This window comes from Vicia villosa, linkage group LG1 (genome assembly GCF_029867415.1).
Source record: "Vicia villosa cultivar HV-30 ecotype Madison, WI linkage group LG1, Vvil1.0, whole genome shotgun sequence".
Classification (NCBI taxonomy): domain Eukaryota; kingdom Viridiplantae; phylum Streptophyta; class Magnoliopsida; order Fabales; family Fabaceae; genus Vicia; species Vicia villosa.
Window position 1 is genome coordinate 39,238,065 of NC_081180.1, and position 17,027 is coordinate 39,255,091.

Consider the following 17,027-nt stretch of genomic DNA (forward strand, 5'->3'; position numbering starts at 1 on the left):
GGTTCCTGCAGATACTCTTTCACTTTTTCGAATGCTTTTTGACAATCATTATTCCAACTGGCCGTCTGATCTTTTCTTAGCAACTTGAATATTGGTTCACAAGTGGCCGTAAGATGAGAGATGAATCTAGCAATGTAGTTCAATCTCCCTAGGAAACCACGAACCTCTTTTTCTGTTCTCGGCTCAGGCATCTCTTGTATAGCTTTTATTTTGGCAGGATCGACCTCAATACCTTTCCCACTAACAACAAAGCCCAACAACTTTCCGGATCGCACTCCAAAAGTGCATTTGTTTGGATTCAACCTTAGTCTGAATTCCCGAAGCCTTTCAAACAACTTCTGCAAGTGAACCAAGTGCTCTTCTTCAGTGTGAGACTTTGCAATCATGTCGTCAACATACACTTCAATCTCTTTGTGAATCATGTCGTGAAAAAGAGTCACCATGGCGCGCTGATACGTTGCCCCTGCGTTTTTCAACCCAAAAGGCATAACTTTATAGCAGAAAGTTCCCCACGGTGTGATAAACGTTGTTTTCTCCATGTCTTCTGGTGCCATCTTGATTTGATTGTACCCAGAGATGCCATCCATAAAGGAAAACACTTTGAAAGGAGCAGTATTATCTACCAACACATCAATGTGAGGAAGAGGAAAATCATCCTTTGGACTCGCCCTATTAAGATCTCTGTAGTCAACACACATCCTGACTTTTCCGTCCTTCTTAGGTACAGGAACAATATTAGCGACCCACGGCGGGTAATTCACCACTTGTAGAAAGCCAGCATCAAATTGTTTCTCAACCTCTTTCTTAATCTTCTCAGACATGTCTGGGCGAGTCCTTCGAAGCTTCTGCTTAACAGGAGGACTATCTTCCTTGAGAGGTAGACGATGTACCACAATATCTGTATCAAGACCAGGCATATCCTCATAGGACCAAGCAAAGTGTCATACCCCAAAATTTGCCCACGAGTTCGAATCCCACTACTGACAGTTTTTTTTCTACTAACTTAACTTCCATTTTTAAATTACTTTTTCTTAAAAATCACAAAAAAAAAGAGGTTTTAATATTTAAATGGTATTTTCATACTTTTATTATTTATTGCTTATTAAAAGATGTTTTTTACTTTATTCACATTTTATTCAAAAAAACAAACAAAAAAAATCATAAAATAATAAAAAGATTTAAAAAAATAGTTTTTTTATATATATAGTTAAGTGTTAATCTTTGTTTTATGCGCACTTTAGGTAATATTATAAAATATAAAAAAAAAAAAAGAATTTTTTTTATTTAACTCTAGATCCAAGCCCATTTATTTTTATTTAACCTAATTTTCTATTATATATATATACTAACAATTACTAACTTTGGGGGCAGGTACAAATTCCAACCCTAACAATTAACCCTATTTTTTGAACCCTTATTTACAATCTCTCTCCATTCACGTAGAAATTTCACAAAAAACAGTCAACCCGATTTCTAACCCCTTCCACCATTCACACGTACAACAAATTTCTCAGTCACACTGTACATATTTTAACCAAGGATCTCCACCTTTTCTCCCTTTCTCCATCACGTGAATATAATTGTCCACACCAAAACTTTAACCATTCACGCATCATAAAACGTTCAGACAAATTCAATAACACAAGTCTATTGAATCATTCAATCCTATTAAACAATTGCAGCAACCTTTGTTCATGTTTTCTTGCAGTTGCAGATGCGAATCGGAAAGGGAAGAAGAATCTAGGGAGCATAATCATGACACCGCTCCGATCACAAGCTCAGACGAAGCCAAGCCGGTCTCGGTGGACAAGACACATAGATTCGTCGGCAACGACTTCGACGTAACTACACGATCCTCCGCTGACAACCGCAACCCCCACGGAAACGTCATGATGTCCAAGCACCGCCGGATCTAGGCCGTCCAACCACCATGCGCGGAACCGATCGCAAAAAGCTCTGGCCGACAGCCTCAAAACTGCCGTTCCAACACGATTTCCTCCATGGATCTCCGATTCGGATCCTTCCACCGCCAACACAGAAATATGACTGCACGGTATCGATTTAGCTTTTTCTGTTGATTCTATGGAACTATGGTCTTGTTTCTTTGTTTCATATTGTTGTTTGAATGGATCGATTTAGAATTTGTGGGTTTTGTGCAAGAAATCAATTTGCAGCTAAAAGATAGATGATGAGAGTGACGTCTTTCTACGTTTTGGTTTTACTGGTTTCAATACATTAATTATGCTTCTTATAGTATTATATTATGTTTTTTTTTTCTTTTCTATTATTGCCTCACCACGTGTCAAAACCCAATTGGTCTTAATATTGTTTTTTAAAAGAATTAAATTGTCATTAAAGTTGTTAGAAATATATGGTAGAGAAGTAAAAAAGAGATGAAGTCTCCTTACTGTTAGTGTTACGTACACGTATGTATAAAAGTAGTAGTTTTAGGTATATTATTTAAGTTAATTAATTTTGTTTATTACAAAAAATAAAAACACAAAAATAGTTTGGTTAGTCTTTTTATTAAATATTAAAAACTCAAGAAATATATTAATTTGATTTAGTTCTTATTTAGATTTTTTGGTTAGTTAATTTTTATCAATAATTATTTATAATTTTACTATATTCTCATGTCATTACTAACATTTCTTGTTTATTGTGAGGTACATTTGCTGTTCATCTATTCTCATGGATATTTGCAAATTCATCATCAATCTCCGCCACTGGATCTCGCTAATTCCAGATTTAAAGGTCCTGAAAGCGCTGTCCACCATGCACCTGCAGGAACCTTACCACACAGGATCCACGCCCAGGGTTACCCCCGAGGCTTTCCGCCAACCATATCATATCAAATTCGAAGCTAAGTTCCTTTTATTATTCTTTTATTTATTAATTATTCTTTTTACTTTTATGGTTGATAAAGTTCGCCTTCGAACCGATAATGCACTCACTCTCTGTTTTCTGTCTCTTCTTTTTCCTTTTCAAGATTTGTCAAATGCCAAAGCTACGTCGTTGGTAACCCTAAACCCTATTTTATTTTATGGCTTTTATTATTACTTGTGCCAAACCCTGTTGGGGATCCGCTGGTTTCACTTTCCCCTCCCCTTTATTGCTTTATATACTACGTGGTTAGTAATTTAGGGAGTCAAATTTAAACTGGATTAGAGTCACTAATTACAAGATAAATAACTGAATTGAACCACATGATTGATGCACACACGCACTCTTTTGGGGTAACCTCTCTGTTGCCTTGTTGCCTGTTGCCTTGTTGCCTGTTGCCTTTGTGTTTTTTTTTGCAGAATAAGCCATGTCCCTCGAATACGAGGATACCTCAGCCATGCTGCCTCGATAAATAAAGGTCATGCGACCCTAAATGATGCTGCCTTCGATACACAAATATGACCTCGACCCTCGGAAGTTGCCTACGGAAAAGGCTGAGGTATCCTCTGGTTGCCTACGAATAAGGCTTATTCTGATCCTTACCTTAGACTACCTGCCCTTCTATGGCATGGGACAGTCTTATGGCAAAGGATGTTTCGACGACCCTTCAACCTCCAAAGGAAAGGCTTCCTGCCCACTTATGGCAAGGATTGACCCTTTCATTCTGAAAGGCTAAAAAGAGACCTATCATCTGAGTTTAAGGTAATTGCCCCTAATTGCCTTGCCATGCTCTATTTTCTATATTCTTTCTCAAAATTCTTCAAAAACTGGCTACGCTCATTTTACGAGCTAAAGTCCATTTTTTCCTCTTTCATCTACATTTTCTGAAAACGAGCAAGCAAAGCAATTAAGAGCCCATGGAAAACCATGGATGCAAAGGGTGCCTTACACCTTCCCTTTGCATAAATTACCCCCCGAACTTAGATTTCTTTTAAAGGTTTTTTCTGTTTCTTTTAGCCTTTCTGAATTTGTTTGGATAAAATAAAAGTCGGTGGCGACTCATGCTTAACCGCGACATTTCGATCGATAAAAAGTCAGTTCACCGTATTACAGAACTGGCGACTCTGCTGGGGAAAATTCGATAAAAGAGGGGTTACCTTGAAAGTTTAGGAATCACTTAAATGTTTTCTATTGTTTATTTTGTTTGTTTTATTTTTCAGGGGCGTTTTGGGAAAATTGAAGGACGAATCCTATTCCCGGATTCAAGAACACTTAAGTTTAGGAGTGGCATAGTCATGGAGGCCTCTTTCACATATGTGGGAGATGAGTCAATATGAAGTTCACGCTTGAGTTAGGACTCCATAGCATATGCACACCTTTCTCAAATGAGGGAGGTCTATGTATGTGTCTGTGGGTGCGCCGGAGCTCAAGGACCTTTAGTTACCTTTAACCCATCCTGGCCTTTAGGAACGTAGTGGGGGGACTACTCTTGACAAATGTTGAGAACTAGTCGCTACCCGATGCTACAATTCAGATAGGTCCTTTCTCAAAGTATCATTGCATGGTGCAAATGCATCATGTCCGAGGGTGCTTTAGAAGGGCTGACAATTCTGGATAACTTGTAGAACCCGTTGCTGAAATCTCCTTATCCATAGAAATACCCTTGGGAAGGACACCTGATCAGACCCCATGCAAGCCTTAAGCCAAAAATTGTGTGACTTGCGTGACTTGCCTGTGTTTGCTACTAACCTTCGTTTCCTTGCAGGTTTTGTTAAAAGGACTTGTTTGTCCTTACTATCTCCCACTATGTCTAATGAACTTCATTCGCATAACATCATGACATCATAAGCATAACATAATTAACTAACCCTTTCAAGGATCTTAGGAATTTAGGGAGCGCAATTTCAGGTGCTCTTATCAAGGACCGAATTCCCAATCAAGTGGCAAGAGGATTTATTTTCCTCTGGCCACATACCTTCCAATTCAAAGACACAATACCTATCAAGGGGCAAGAGGATTTATTTTTCTCTAGCCATATGCTTTCAAACTCAAAAGTATAAGTATCCCGAATCAGAGGCTATGACCCACTGGATATGGTGAGCTTGATTCCCATGGAAGAACATCCAAGAATCAGAGTTCTTCGAACAAAGATGCGACCAAACCATTTTCTGATGTTGCTAACCAAATTCCTAAAGATCATTGAAAAGATTGCATTTGCATTCATAACATCACATAAAACTAACTTTTCCTTTCAGGTCGACCAACTGGTCAGAAAAATACCATCAACAAATCAATCCTAATCAGATGAACATTCTGGAAGCTTGATCCCCAGACTTCTGAAACATTCCAATCAGATGAACATTCTGGAAGCTTGACCCCCATACTTCTGAAACATTCCAATCAGACATACATTCCGGAAGCTCGAACCCCGGACATTCTGAAAGTTCCAATCAGATGAACATTCTGGAAGCTTGACCCCTAGACTTCTGAAACATTCCAATCAGATGTACATTCCGGTAGCTCGAACCCCGGACATTCTGAAACATTCTTATCAGATACACATTCTGAAAGCTCGAACCTCGAATACTCTGAATCTCTATGCTAGTTCCACAAAGACGCAAGTCAGATGCACCTAAGCGTCAGTTCACGAAGGTCAACATGTCACTGGCTCAGGCATTACAATATTTGTTGAAAGCAAACTTGATTACTGTGAGGGATCCTCCTGTAAAGCCCAACACTTCCGCTCCTAGCTATAAGCCCAATGCGAGGTGCGCATACCATTCCAATAGCCCCGGACATGATACAAATGACTGTTGGCCATTGAAGAACAAGATTCAAGACATGATCGATGCTGGTGAAATTGAATTCAATCATCCCAGGGCTCTAGTGGTGATCACCGCTCCCATTCCTAGTCACGACAAGACTGACTAACGTCTAAGTGGATGAACTTTTAATCATTAGCTTTACTTTCATTTGCAATTTCAATTCTGTTTGTTTAAACATTCGAATTATGATAGACATTATCTATTTTAATAATCATCATCAGTGCATTGCATATGTTTGTCTTGAATAAATTATTTCGCTATCACTCATCTAAACTACATCTTTACTTTGCATATGTTTTGTGATACTCAACTCCTGCTAAGCTGTAAGCCTTTTGAGGGAGGATGAAGAAAACGATACCGCAACCTCATACTGTATGCTTTTGAGCAGACTATGCTGACGATGTACAGGCATTGTTTCAATTCCTAAACAGTGGAGATATAAGGATGTTAATCCCTCGTCAACCCCTTTGAGCCTAAGGAGTAGAAGTTTCTTTCTTGTACTAATTAAAACCCTTGATCATAACCTGGGGCAGGGTAGTTCTCAGTTAATTTGGCTGTGCATTCTATTTTAAGAGAATCATTCAGTACACCTTTCAACAAAGGTCTCAATCACAAACGTTCAACCGCACACATCAAAGAAGTGTTGGAAATGTCAATCAAAAGACAATGACGGTTCATCAATCATCAAACAAGGCAGTCAATATCTTTCAAAAAAAAATGGAAAAAACATATATACAAAGAAAAGCCTGCTAAGTCAAAAATCAAAAAGATGGCTTAGGCAAAAATCAAGGCATCCCGCTGACTGTAAGCTCAAAAGAGACAGTTCAGGCAAAAGTTAGGGATATCAAAAGATGAAAGAAGAGAAGTCAATAAATTCCTGAACAACACAATGTTGTGACTACCAAAAGGAAGAAGTGACTGCCATCTCAAAAGTTCTCTCTGCTTGTAAACCATCATCATTATCAAAGGTGCAAATCCAAAAGTCTCTTGGAACCTGAATGCATAAGTCGAATCAACTGAGCTTAGGGTTGAAGATCATCACGAAGAGGGGTGGGTACAATCAAATTTTAAGCCTTTGTCCTATGTTTCTTAAACCGTGAACCAAGCCACGTTACAACCCTTGAAAGTCCTAATTGAAGCATGGTTAGTTCGAAAGCATACTGTCACCAAAAGGTATCCTGACTCCTTAAGGTTTACCATCAATGCTGAGTTGATATCAAGTTTTTATAAACATCACATTGTTACAAATATCACGTTTTTATAAACATCACGCTTTTACATCTCCTGTTTTAATGTTTTTTAACAAAAATCAAGACAAACGTATGCATTGCATCTCATGAATTCATTATTAAACATATTCTGCTACATAATTTCAAAAGTTAGCATCAGAAAGAACTTGCACAGGGTACAACTAATGACTGAAAGTTATCCCGACAGACAAAATTATTCCGAAAAGCAATGTCTCCTACGTATACAAGGGGCATGGCACGCTTCGCCCAATCCATCTGGGGCAATCAAGTCAAGAGTCGAAGAATCTCTCAAAATGCCAAAAAGTCAAAGGCATACATCCCAAGTGGACTTAAAACTATTTCCCGATCAATCTGGGGCAATCAAGTCAAGATTTTGAGAATCTCTCAAGGGCGCCAAAACAATCAGGGGCATGCATCCAAATAGATCTGAAGCTACTTCCCAACCAACATGGGATATTGTCTTTGGTCTATGATTACTAGGGGCATGTCGCCCATAGTACGCATCTCATAAAGTCCTCGCGAGGCAAATCTTTCCAAGTTCCTACTAGCAGGGGCAAACCTATGCAAGGCCAGTTTGACACTTCGATCAGTATTTATTGGTGTGTCCTAATCAATACAAATCCATTAATGGCAGCTATAATACCGGGGGCAACTCTCAAGACACCCATGTCCCCCCACAGAGCCAGGTTCATAAAATCACATCCCCACAGAGCAATCCTTCAAGAAGATATCTTCAAACATACTCGTCCCGACCAATACATGGCTCCCCAACAGAGTTGACATCTTCAACACCACCGACACTTTGTTCTTCTCCAACATGGCTTACTAATATCTTTCATCCCCAGTCAGGATCCATCAAATTACTATTCATCCCCAAGCAGAAGTCATAAATCCCCGGCTACATCTCTTCAAAACAAGATCAAATCACAATGATACAGAGATTTATTTTCTCAGAACAACATCAGTCAGGCATCATATACATCACATGCATATTCATACATTGCAGGCGATTACAATTCATACATAACATACAAAGCGTTCCATTTATTTTGAGAACTCCATCTCATTCATTACATACATCATAAACATTGCATAAAACTGACATTGTTCCCAAGTGAATATTATCTGACAGGTACATTACAAAGATTCGAATCTTATTCAAAGCCTAACGCACGGCATTCCAGACATCTACGGATGCAATTTGGATTAGTCTAACGCACGACTCATCCATCAGCCTAACGCACGGCCTTCCAGACATCTACGGATGCAAATTGGGTAGTCTAACGTACGACTTATCCATCAACCTAACGCACGGTTTTCCAGACATCTGAGGATGCAATTGAGAATAGTCTAACGCACGATTTATTCTTCGACCTAACGCACGGTCTTCCAGACATCTACGGATGCAAATTGGGTAGTCTAACGTACGGCTTATCCATCAACCTGACGCACGGTTTTCCAGACATCTGAGGATGCAATCAAGATTAGTCTAACGTACGACTTGTCTTCAGCCTGACGCACGGTTTTCCAGACATCTGAGGATGCAATCAAGATTAGTCTAACGTACGACTTGTCTTCAGCCTAACGCACGGTTTTCCAGACATCTGCGGATGCAAACTAGAAACAGTCTAACGTATGACACATTCTAACTCTCGAGCTTATCAAGTCAGATGGCGTCTTTAAGCCCATCTCTAAACAACTACTCCTAAAACACTTCAGTCTCAACATCTGGATGGCATCTTTAAGCCCATCTCCGACAAAAGTCCCTACTTCAGCTAGGGCAAATTTCTTGGTATTCTAGTGTTCAATCATCTTCCACCTTCAGATTCCGACTGACACACAAGTCAATCTACATCCTCAGGTTTAAGAAGATTGAACAGGGGCAGCTGTCATACCCCAAAATTTGCCCACGAGTTCGAATCCCACTACTGACAGTTTTTTTTTCTACTAACTTAACTTCCATTTTTAAATTACTTTTTCTTAAAAATCACAAAAAAAAAGAGGTTTTAATATTTAAATGGTATTTTCATACTTTTATTATTTATTGCTTATTAAAAGATGTTTTTTACTTTATTCACATTTTATTCAAAAAAACAAACAAAAAAAATCATAAAATAATAAAAAGATTTAAAAAAATAGTTTTTTTATATATATAGTTAAGTGTTAATCTTTGTTTTATGCGCACTTTAGGTAATATTATAAAATATAAAAAAAAAAAAAAGAATTTTTTTTATTTAACTCTAGATCCAAGCCCATTTATTTTTATTTAACCTAATTTTCTATTATATATATATACTAACAATTACTAACTTTGGGGGCAGGTACAAATTCCAACCCTAACAATTAACCCTATTTTTTGAACCCTTATTTACAATCTCTCTCCATTCACGTAGAAATTTCACAAAAAACAGTCAACCCGATTTCTAACCCCTTCCACCATTCACACGTACAACAAATTTCTCAGTCACACTGTACATATTTTAACCAAGGATCTCCACCTTTTCTCCCTTTCTCCATCACGTGAATATAATTGTCCACACCAAAACTTTAACCATTCACGCATCATAAAACGTTCAGACAAATTCAATAACACAAGTCTATTGAATCATTCAATCCTATTAAACAATTGCAGCAACCTTTGTTCATGTTTTCTTGCAGTTGCAGATGCGAATCGGAAAGGGAAGAAGAATCTAGGGAGCATAATCATGACACCGCTCCGATCACAAGCTCAGACGAAGCCAAGCCGGTCTCGGTGGACAAGACACATAGATTCGTCGGCAACGACTTCGACGTAACTACACGATCCTCCGCTGACAACCGCAACCCCCACGGAAACGTCATGATGTCCAAGCACCGCCGGATCTAGGCCGTCCAACCACCATGCGCGGAACCGATCGCAAAAAGCTCTGGCCGACAGCCTCAAAACTGCCGTTCCAACACGATTTCCTCCATGGATCTCCGATTCGGATCCTTCCACCGCCAACACAGAAATATGACTGCACGGTATCGATTTAGCTTTTTCTGTTGATTCTATGGAACTATGGTCTTGTTTCTTTGTTTCGTATTGTTGTTTGAATGGATCGATTTAGAATTTGTGGGTTTTGTGCAAGAAATCAATTTGCAGCTAAAAGATAGATGATGAGAGTGACGTCTTTCTACGTTTTGGTTTTACTGGTTTCAATACATTAATTATGCTTCTTATAGTATTATATTATGCTTTTTTTTCTTTTCTATTATTGCCTCACCACGTGTCAAAACCCAATTGGTCTTAATATTGTTTTTTAAAAGAATTAAATTGTCATTAAAGTTGTTAGAAATATATGGTAGAGAAGTAAAAAAGAGATGAAGTCTCCTTACTGTTAGTGTTACGTACACGTATGTATAAAAGTAGTAGTTTTAGGTATATTATTTAAGTTAATTAATTTTGTTTATTACAAAAAATAAAAACACAAAAATAGTTTGGTTAGTCTTTTTATTAAATATTAAAAACTCAAGAAATATATTAATTTGATTTAGTTCTTATTTAGATTTTTTGGTTAGTTAATTTTTATCAATAATTATTTATAATTTTACTATTTTCTCATGTCATTACTAACATTTCTTGTTTATTGTGAGGTACATTTGCTGTTCATCTATTCTCATGGATATTTGCAAATTCATCATCAATCTCCGCCACTGGATCTCGCTAATTCCAGATTTAAAGGTCCTGAAAGCGCTGTCCACCATGCACCTGCAGGAACCTTACCACACAGGATCCACGCCCAGGGTTACCCCCGAGGCTTTCCGCCAACCATATCAGATCAAATTCGAAGCTAAGTTCCTTTTATTATTCTTTTATTTATTAATTATTCTTTTTACTTTTATGGTTGATAAAGTTCGCCTTCGAACCGATAATGCACTCACTCTCTGTTTTCTGTCTCTTCTTTTTCCTTTTCAAGATTTGTCAAATGCCAAAGCTACGTCGTTGGTAACCCTAAACCCTATTTTATTTTATGGCTTTTATTATTACTTGTGCCAAACCCTGTTGGGGATCCGCTGGTTTCACTTTCCCCTCCCCTTTATTGCTTTATATACTGCGTGGTTAGTAATTTAGGGAGTCAAATTTAAACTGGATTAGAGTCACTAATTACAAGATAAATAACTGAATTGAACCACATGATTGATGCACACACGCACTCTTTTGGGGTAACCTCTCTGTTGCCTTGTTGCCTGTTGCCTTTGTATTTTTTTTTGCAGAATAAGCCATGTCCCTCGAATACGAGGATACCTCAGCCATGCTGCCTCGATAAATAAAGGTCATGCGACCCTAAATGATGCTGCCTTCGATACACAAATATGACCTCGACCCTCGGAAGTTGCCTACGGAAAAGGCTGAGGTATCCTCTGGTTGCCTACGAATAAGGCTTATTCTGATCCTTACCTTAGACTACCTGCCCTTCTATGGCATGGGACAGTCTTATGGCAAAGGATGTTTCGACGACCCTTCAACCTCCAAAGGAAAGGCTTCCTGCCCACTTATGGCAAGGATTGACCCTTTCATTCTGAAAGGCTAAAAAGAGACCTATCATCTGAGTTTAAGGTAATTGCCCCTAATTGCCTTGCCATGCTCTATTTTCTATATTCTCTCTCAAAATTCTTCAAAAACTGGCTACGCTCATTTTACGAGCTAAAGTCCATTTTTTCCTCTTTCATTTACATTTTCTGAAAACGAGCAAGCAAAGCAATTAAGAGCCCATGGAAAACCATGGATGCAAAGGGTGCCTTACACCTTCCCTTTGCATAAATTACCCCCCGAACTTAGATTTCTTTTAAAGGTTTTTTCTGTTTCTTTTAGCCTTTCTGAATTTGTTTGGATAAAATAAAAGTCGGTGGCGACTCATGCTTAACCGCGACATTTCGATCGATAAAAAGTCAGTTCACCGTATTACACAAAGATATCCGCATACTCTTTCAACATAGCAATAAGCCTCTGCTTCACACTATTCTCAAGCGCAGCCCCTATCTTGACTTCTCGAACTTGCTCTTTAGTACCAACATTTACCATCTCGATTACCTCTTGATGCGGCAGAATCGCTTTCATTTCTTCCTGTTTCAACAATCTGGCCAACTCGTCGGGAAGATCACAATCTTCATAAGCTTCCTCCTCGGCTTGGTAGATCGGATTGTCAAAATCATAATAAGCAATAGCGGAACTGTTACCAATGAAATCCGTGGTAGTGGAACATCTGCATGATTGATGTTTTTATTTTAGTTTTATTTTTATTAAGCTATGTGCAAGTGTGTGCAAAAAACATTGCCATTTAAAGGAAAAATTTAAAAAGAAAGACAAAGAGCAAAACATTTGAATGCAAAAACGTCCTTTTATTTCATGATTAACTTTGAAAATGCGAACTGCATGGCCCTACAAATGATTCACTACGCCTTGGGCAGAGCGTAGGAATTATGTCATGATAAGAAAAGTAAAAACAAGGAATTTACTCCTGAGCTTGTGTAACTTGAATGACATCTTCAATTGTCCAGTTGCAAGGCATCTCCCCAGGAATACTTGGACGAATCCAGCTATCAAAGTCACAATCACTATCCACTTCTTCACCATCGACAATGGCATTCACGGTTGGACACCCATGGGCAGGCATCGGATTGTTAACAATATTGGGTGTAGGAGTGAATTGAATAATCTTTTGGTCCAACAAATCTTGGACTTTGTTCTTTAACGCAATACACCTCTCGGTATCATGCCCAGCAGCACCTGAATGAAAAGCACATCGTGCATTCGCATTGTAATTCGGAGATTGTGTGTCCGGAGCATTCGGAGCATCTCTCAAAGTAATCTTTTCAATCTTAAGCAAATGTTGCAGCACCTGAGCATAGGTCATAGGAATCGGATCAATCTTTCTGTGAGGCCTAGTCCTGGGAGGATAGCGATCATTACTGGAACGCTGTCCCTGCTGATGTTGTTGTTGTGGTACTGGGATCATGACAGCATTAACCTGTGAATTGCTTCTCCCTGAACCCCTTCTTCCATATATGGCATCAGCATTTCCTTCTTTCCTTCTGGCATAACCTTCAGCTTGCTTCTTACCACCAGCAGAATTAGAAGAAGCTCCCAACTGAATTTTCCCCATCTTTAGACCCATCTCAACTCGTTCACCATATCTCACCATTTCAGAAAAGTTTGCTGAAGCACTGCAAGCCAAGTAATAGTGTCCAGACAAAGTACTGGTGAACATGTCAATCATCTCACGTTCAGTCATAGGTGGCTGAACTCTTGCGGCTAACTCACGCCATTTCTGAGCGTACTCTTTGAAAGATTCTTTAGACCCCTGAACCAAACTCTGCAACTGGGTCCTGTTGGGTGCCATATCAACATTGTACTGATAGTGCTTAATGAAAGCCTCCACAAGATCTCTCCAAGAATGGATATGAGTGCGCTCGAGTTGAACATACCACTCCAAAGAAGCCCCAGCAAGACTATCCTGGAAGAAATGCATTAGAAAACCTTCATCCTCAGAGTATACCGACATCTTTCGATAATACGCCTTAACATGAGTCATAGGACAAGTCGCCCCATTGTATTTGTCAAAAGATGGAACTTTGAATTTCGGCGGGATCCTCACACCAGGAACCAGCCCCAAGTCATTGATATCCATGCCTAACACCCCTTTGCCTTCAACAGCTCTGAGACGTTCTTCAATCAGACGATACCTTTCAACTTCATCATGCGCACCCTCAGCACTGTGCCTTGATAGCTGATCAAAGTTCTCAACATCGAAATCCAGATTACCACGGTTCTGAGTATCTCTCCTTCCCAACAGACGAGACGGAGGTGGAGGTGGAAACCCCTGATGCTGATTGAAAGGATTATAGTGTCCTCCCATACGAGCAAACTCATTCGGATCATGGTGATCATCAATCCTACCAGACACATCATCAAACAGCCCTTGGCGTCCTTCATTCTCATTCCTTCTAGAATTCTCGACGAGAACTCGCAAGTCATCCTGCCCCTTGGTCACATTAGTCAATGCTTCCATAAACTGCGCCATCTGCGCGTTCATTTGCTCTGTCAGTTGAGCTCTCATCTCAGCCATCTGTTCCTGAATCTGTTCCATCTGCCTTCTCTGATTGCTCCTAGTCGGATACGGGTGATTAGCCGTCTTAGAACTCCTTCTGGTAACAAAACAGCGTGACATAAGATATAAGACCTGCAAAACCTGCAAATATATGACATGTATGATATATGAATGATATGCATGAGATGTTTGTCAATTTTCAGGTATCCAAGAGTTCATCCCACTTTCAGATAGGACATAGCAACCCTGACACCGAATATATTTGAATAACAATCCACACACAAGAATAATTTAGCAAACTGAGCATACTTCATTCAAACATAATTGCAAATTTGAGTTCATACAAACAGACATATAACCGCATCACAAAGTGCCCTTAAGGTATACAAAAGAAATCCAGCATAACAAAATGCGACCCCATCCAACAATCCTGGACATGGGCGACAAATATCAAGCATAAACATCAAATCATCCATCATGGATCAAACAAATCTACCCCACAGTGATACTAGGATCGCCTGGCAACAGAATGAACTTCTCCATCTCCTCTCCATTGGGCTCGGAGTCTTCTTAGTTCTTCTTCAAGCCGAGCAGTCTTAGCCTTCTCTTCTGCTAGCTGTTTATCTAAATCCCGTTTCTGTCTCTTGAGACTACTCTCTGATCTCTGTAACTGCAGACACTCTTGCTGCTTCTGATACAAATCTTCCTCTAACAACTCATAGGGACGCCTCCAGGCACTGGCTTGACTTGAACTTGCGCCTTCGACTTGCTTGAGCTGGTGCATCAACCTCATCTTTGCATCTCTCTCTTCAAAGAACTTCAAATTGGTCTCTTGCTCTCTTTCATGCAACCTGTAGTTGGTAACCAGAGCATCCTTGTAAAGTTCTGTTGGCACAAATTCAGATAGAATCAAAGGAGGTTGCTTTTGAAGTGGTGCAACCCTGTCATATGGCAGCAACAAGTTTCCAACCCGTTTCACAATCCATTCAACATACGGTGTCAAAGCAAGTGATTCCTTCTTCCCTAAATGGGCTCCATTATGCTTACGGATCTTCTTCCAAGCCACAATTATCTCCTTCAACTTTTCTGGATCCGACCCCTTCTCAAAATAGACTGTCTCCGCTATCAAGTGATCTGCCGGCTTGTCTTTCAACGTATACCCCAACTGACGCAAGGATACCACGGGATTGTAATTGATGCAACCTCTGGTACCAACCAAAGGAACATTATCAAACTTACCGCATCCAACAATCACTTCAGAAACGTTAATTCGATACTTTGGCCACTGGATGTCATAAGAGGTAAGTGACATAATCCTGTGGGTCCACTTAATTGTCTCTCTTGTCTTCACAAAAGGTCCTTTGCTGGGCAACAAAGAGAGGAACCAGATGAACAACAATTGAAGACAACAAGTGATAGCACCGCCACGTTTCTCATATCGGGAATGAACGGCATAGTAAGTATCGGCCAACAAAGTAGGAATAGGATTCTTTCCCATGAAGATGTGTACCGCGGCCGAGTCTACAAAATTGGGAACATTCGGGAACATCACAATCCCGTAAATAGCCACAGCAAGCAATGCATTGTACGCGTTCCAATTCTTTTTCTCAAATTCCTCTTTAGCTTTTCTCACCAAGAACTTCAAAGAGAACCCCGAGACACCTCCATTCGACTTCCAATTATCAGATACTTCTTTTATGCTCAAATAAAGAGCAGCAGCAATCAACTTGAAATTCACTTCTTTTGGAACGTCGATGAATGGCACTTCGCTTTTTACCTTGAGATTAAGAATAATAGAGTACTCTTCCAATGTCGGAGCCAACTGGTAATCCTGGAACGTGAAACACCTCATTTCGGGATCATAGAATTGCATCAAAGTTTGCAAAGCAGGAGTATCAACCACGGTTTCCAACAAAGTCAAGATATTCCCATAATTATCCGTGAAACTCTTCAAGCAGAAAGCGGTCATTAACGAACTCAAACCCTCTAAGGCGGTCAACGGCTCTCGAAAAAAGCTGTAGGTGTGCGTATGTCTCTTTGCCTCCTTGACAGTATCAACGGGAGTGTCCATCTCTAACTTGAATGAACTCCTGAATATCCCTGAAAATATGACATGCAAATGCTTATTATACATATCTTTTTTTTTTTTGCGTTTCTTTTGGAAATAAATATGCTATGATGCAAAGTGGTGGGACTTGTTGCCGCCTACCAGGCATTCTGGACTGCCGGTAACACACATAGTATAGAGCCAAAGGTTCGGCCCCCAAATGTTATACCACACGGAATATAGAATGTCAATCCACGGAACCAAAGCCCATAGTCAATAACACACTTGGAATAGAACACAGATTGCCACTCGAACAAGAACCATAGTACCCCACGAACAGGAACCAATAGTACACTCGAACGAGAACAGCGATAACCCACGAACGAGGACAGCGGTAACCCACGAACAAGAACAGCGGTAACCCACGAACAAGAACAGCGGTAACCCACGAACAAGAACAGCGGTCACCAACGAACAAGAACAGCGGTCACCAACAATGTACCTGTTAAATGATCATTGATTCCCGCCCCACTCACGGGTAAATCTAGGCCAAGGTAAGGTCATGAAACGCAGTATACGGTCCGCCCGAAGGTAAGCATCATCACAGCGCGTAAGCGGGTGACGATAATACCTCCGTTTGAAACCACTACTCTGCTCGTGGTCACATAATCCATCCCGAGACGTACACCTCGAGACAAACCATGCTCCCACTCTATCCTAGGGTTCCTATGGTTCACACATAGCCGGGGTATTGGGCCTTTTACCTCTTGTAACACCCACCCAACAGACAGATATCCAGCCAGTCCAGAATATGATGCAGAAAAGTAAAAGCGCACATAGAATGCAATGCAAACAGGTAAATATGCAAAGCAGTAAAAACACCCAATGATAAACACACAAGCGCTAGGATCGACTTGCTGAGTCCGGACCAGCAACAGGTCGAGACGTCCCC

The 17,027-nt window shown here is 39.9% G+C and overlaps 1 protein-coding gene and 1 long non-coding RNA gene across 2 annotated transcripts; one reads left to right on the forward strand and one right to left on the reverse strand.

Annotated features, from left to right (window-relative positions):
- Positions 1-1,245: 1,245 nt before the first annotated feature.
- LOC131634797 (uncharacterized) lies at positions 1,246-11,856 on the forward strand. Its single transcript, XR_009293674.1, has 3 exons — positions 1,246-2,053; positions 2,667-9,961; positions 10,574-11,856. It is a non-coding gene; the product is annotated as an uncharacterized LOC131634797 (long non-coding RNA).
- A 2,680-nt stretch (positions 11,857-14,536) lies between these two features.
- On the reverse strand, positions 14,537-16,099 carry LOC131617604 (uncharacterized). Its single transcript, XM_058888897.1, has one exon. The coding sequence runs from the start codon at positions 16,097-16,099 to the stop codon at positions 14,537-14,539; it is 1,563 nt and encodes a 520-aa protein (XP_058744880.1).
- Positions 16,100-17,027: the final 928 nt, after the last annotated feature.

Bases quoted from the DNA above. Each gene is read 5' to 3' on its own strand.
- LOC131617604 (XM_058888897.1), bottom strand. From the start codon at position 16,099: ATGGACACTCCCGTTGATACTGTCAAGGAGGCAAAGAGACATACGCAC.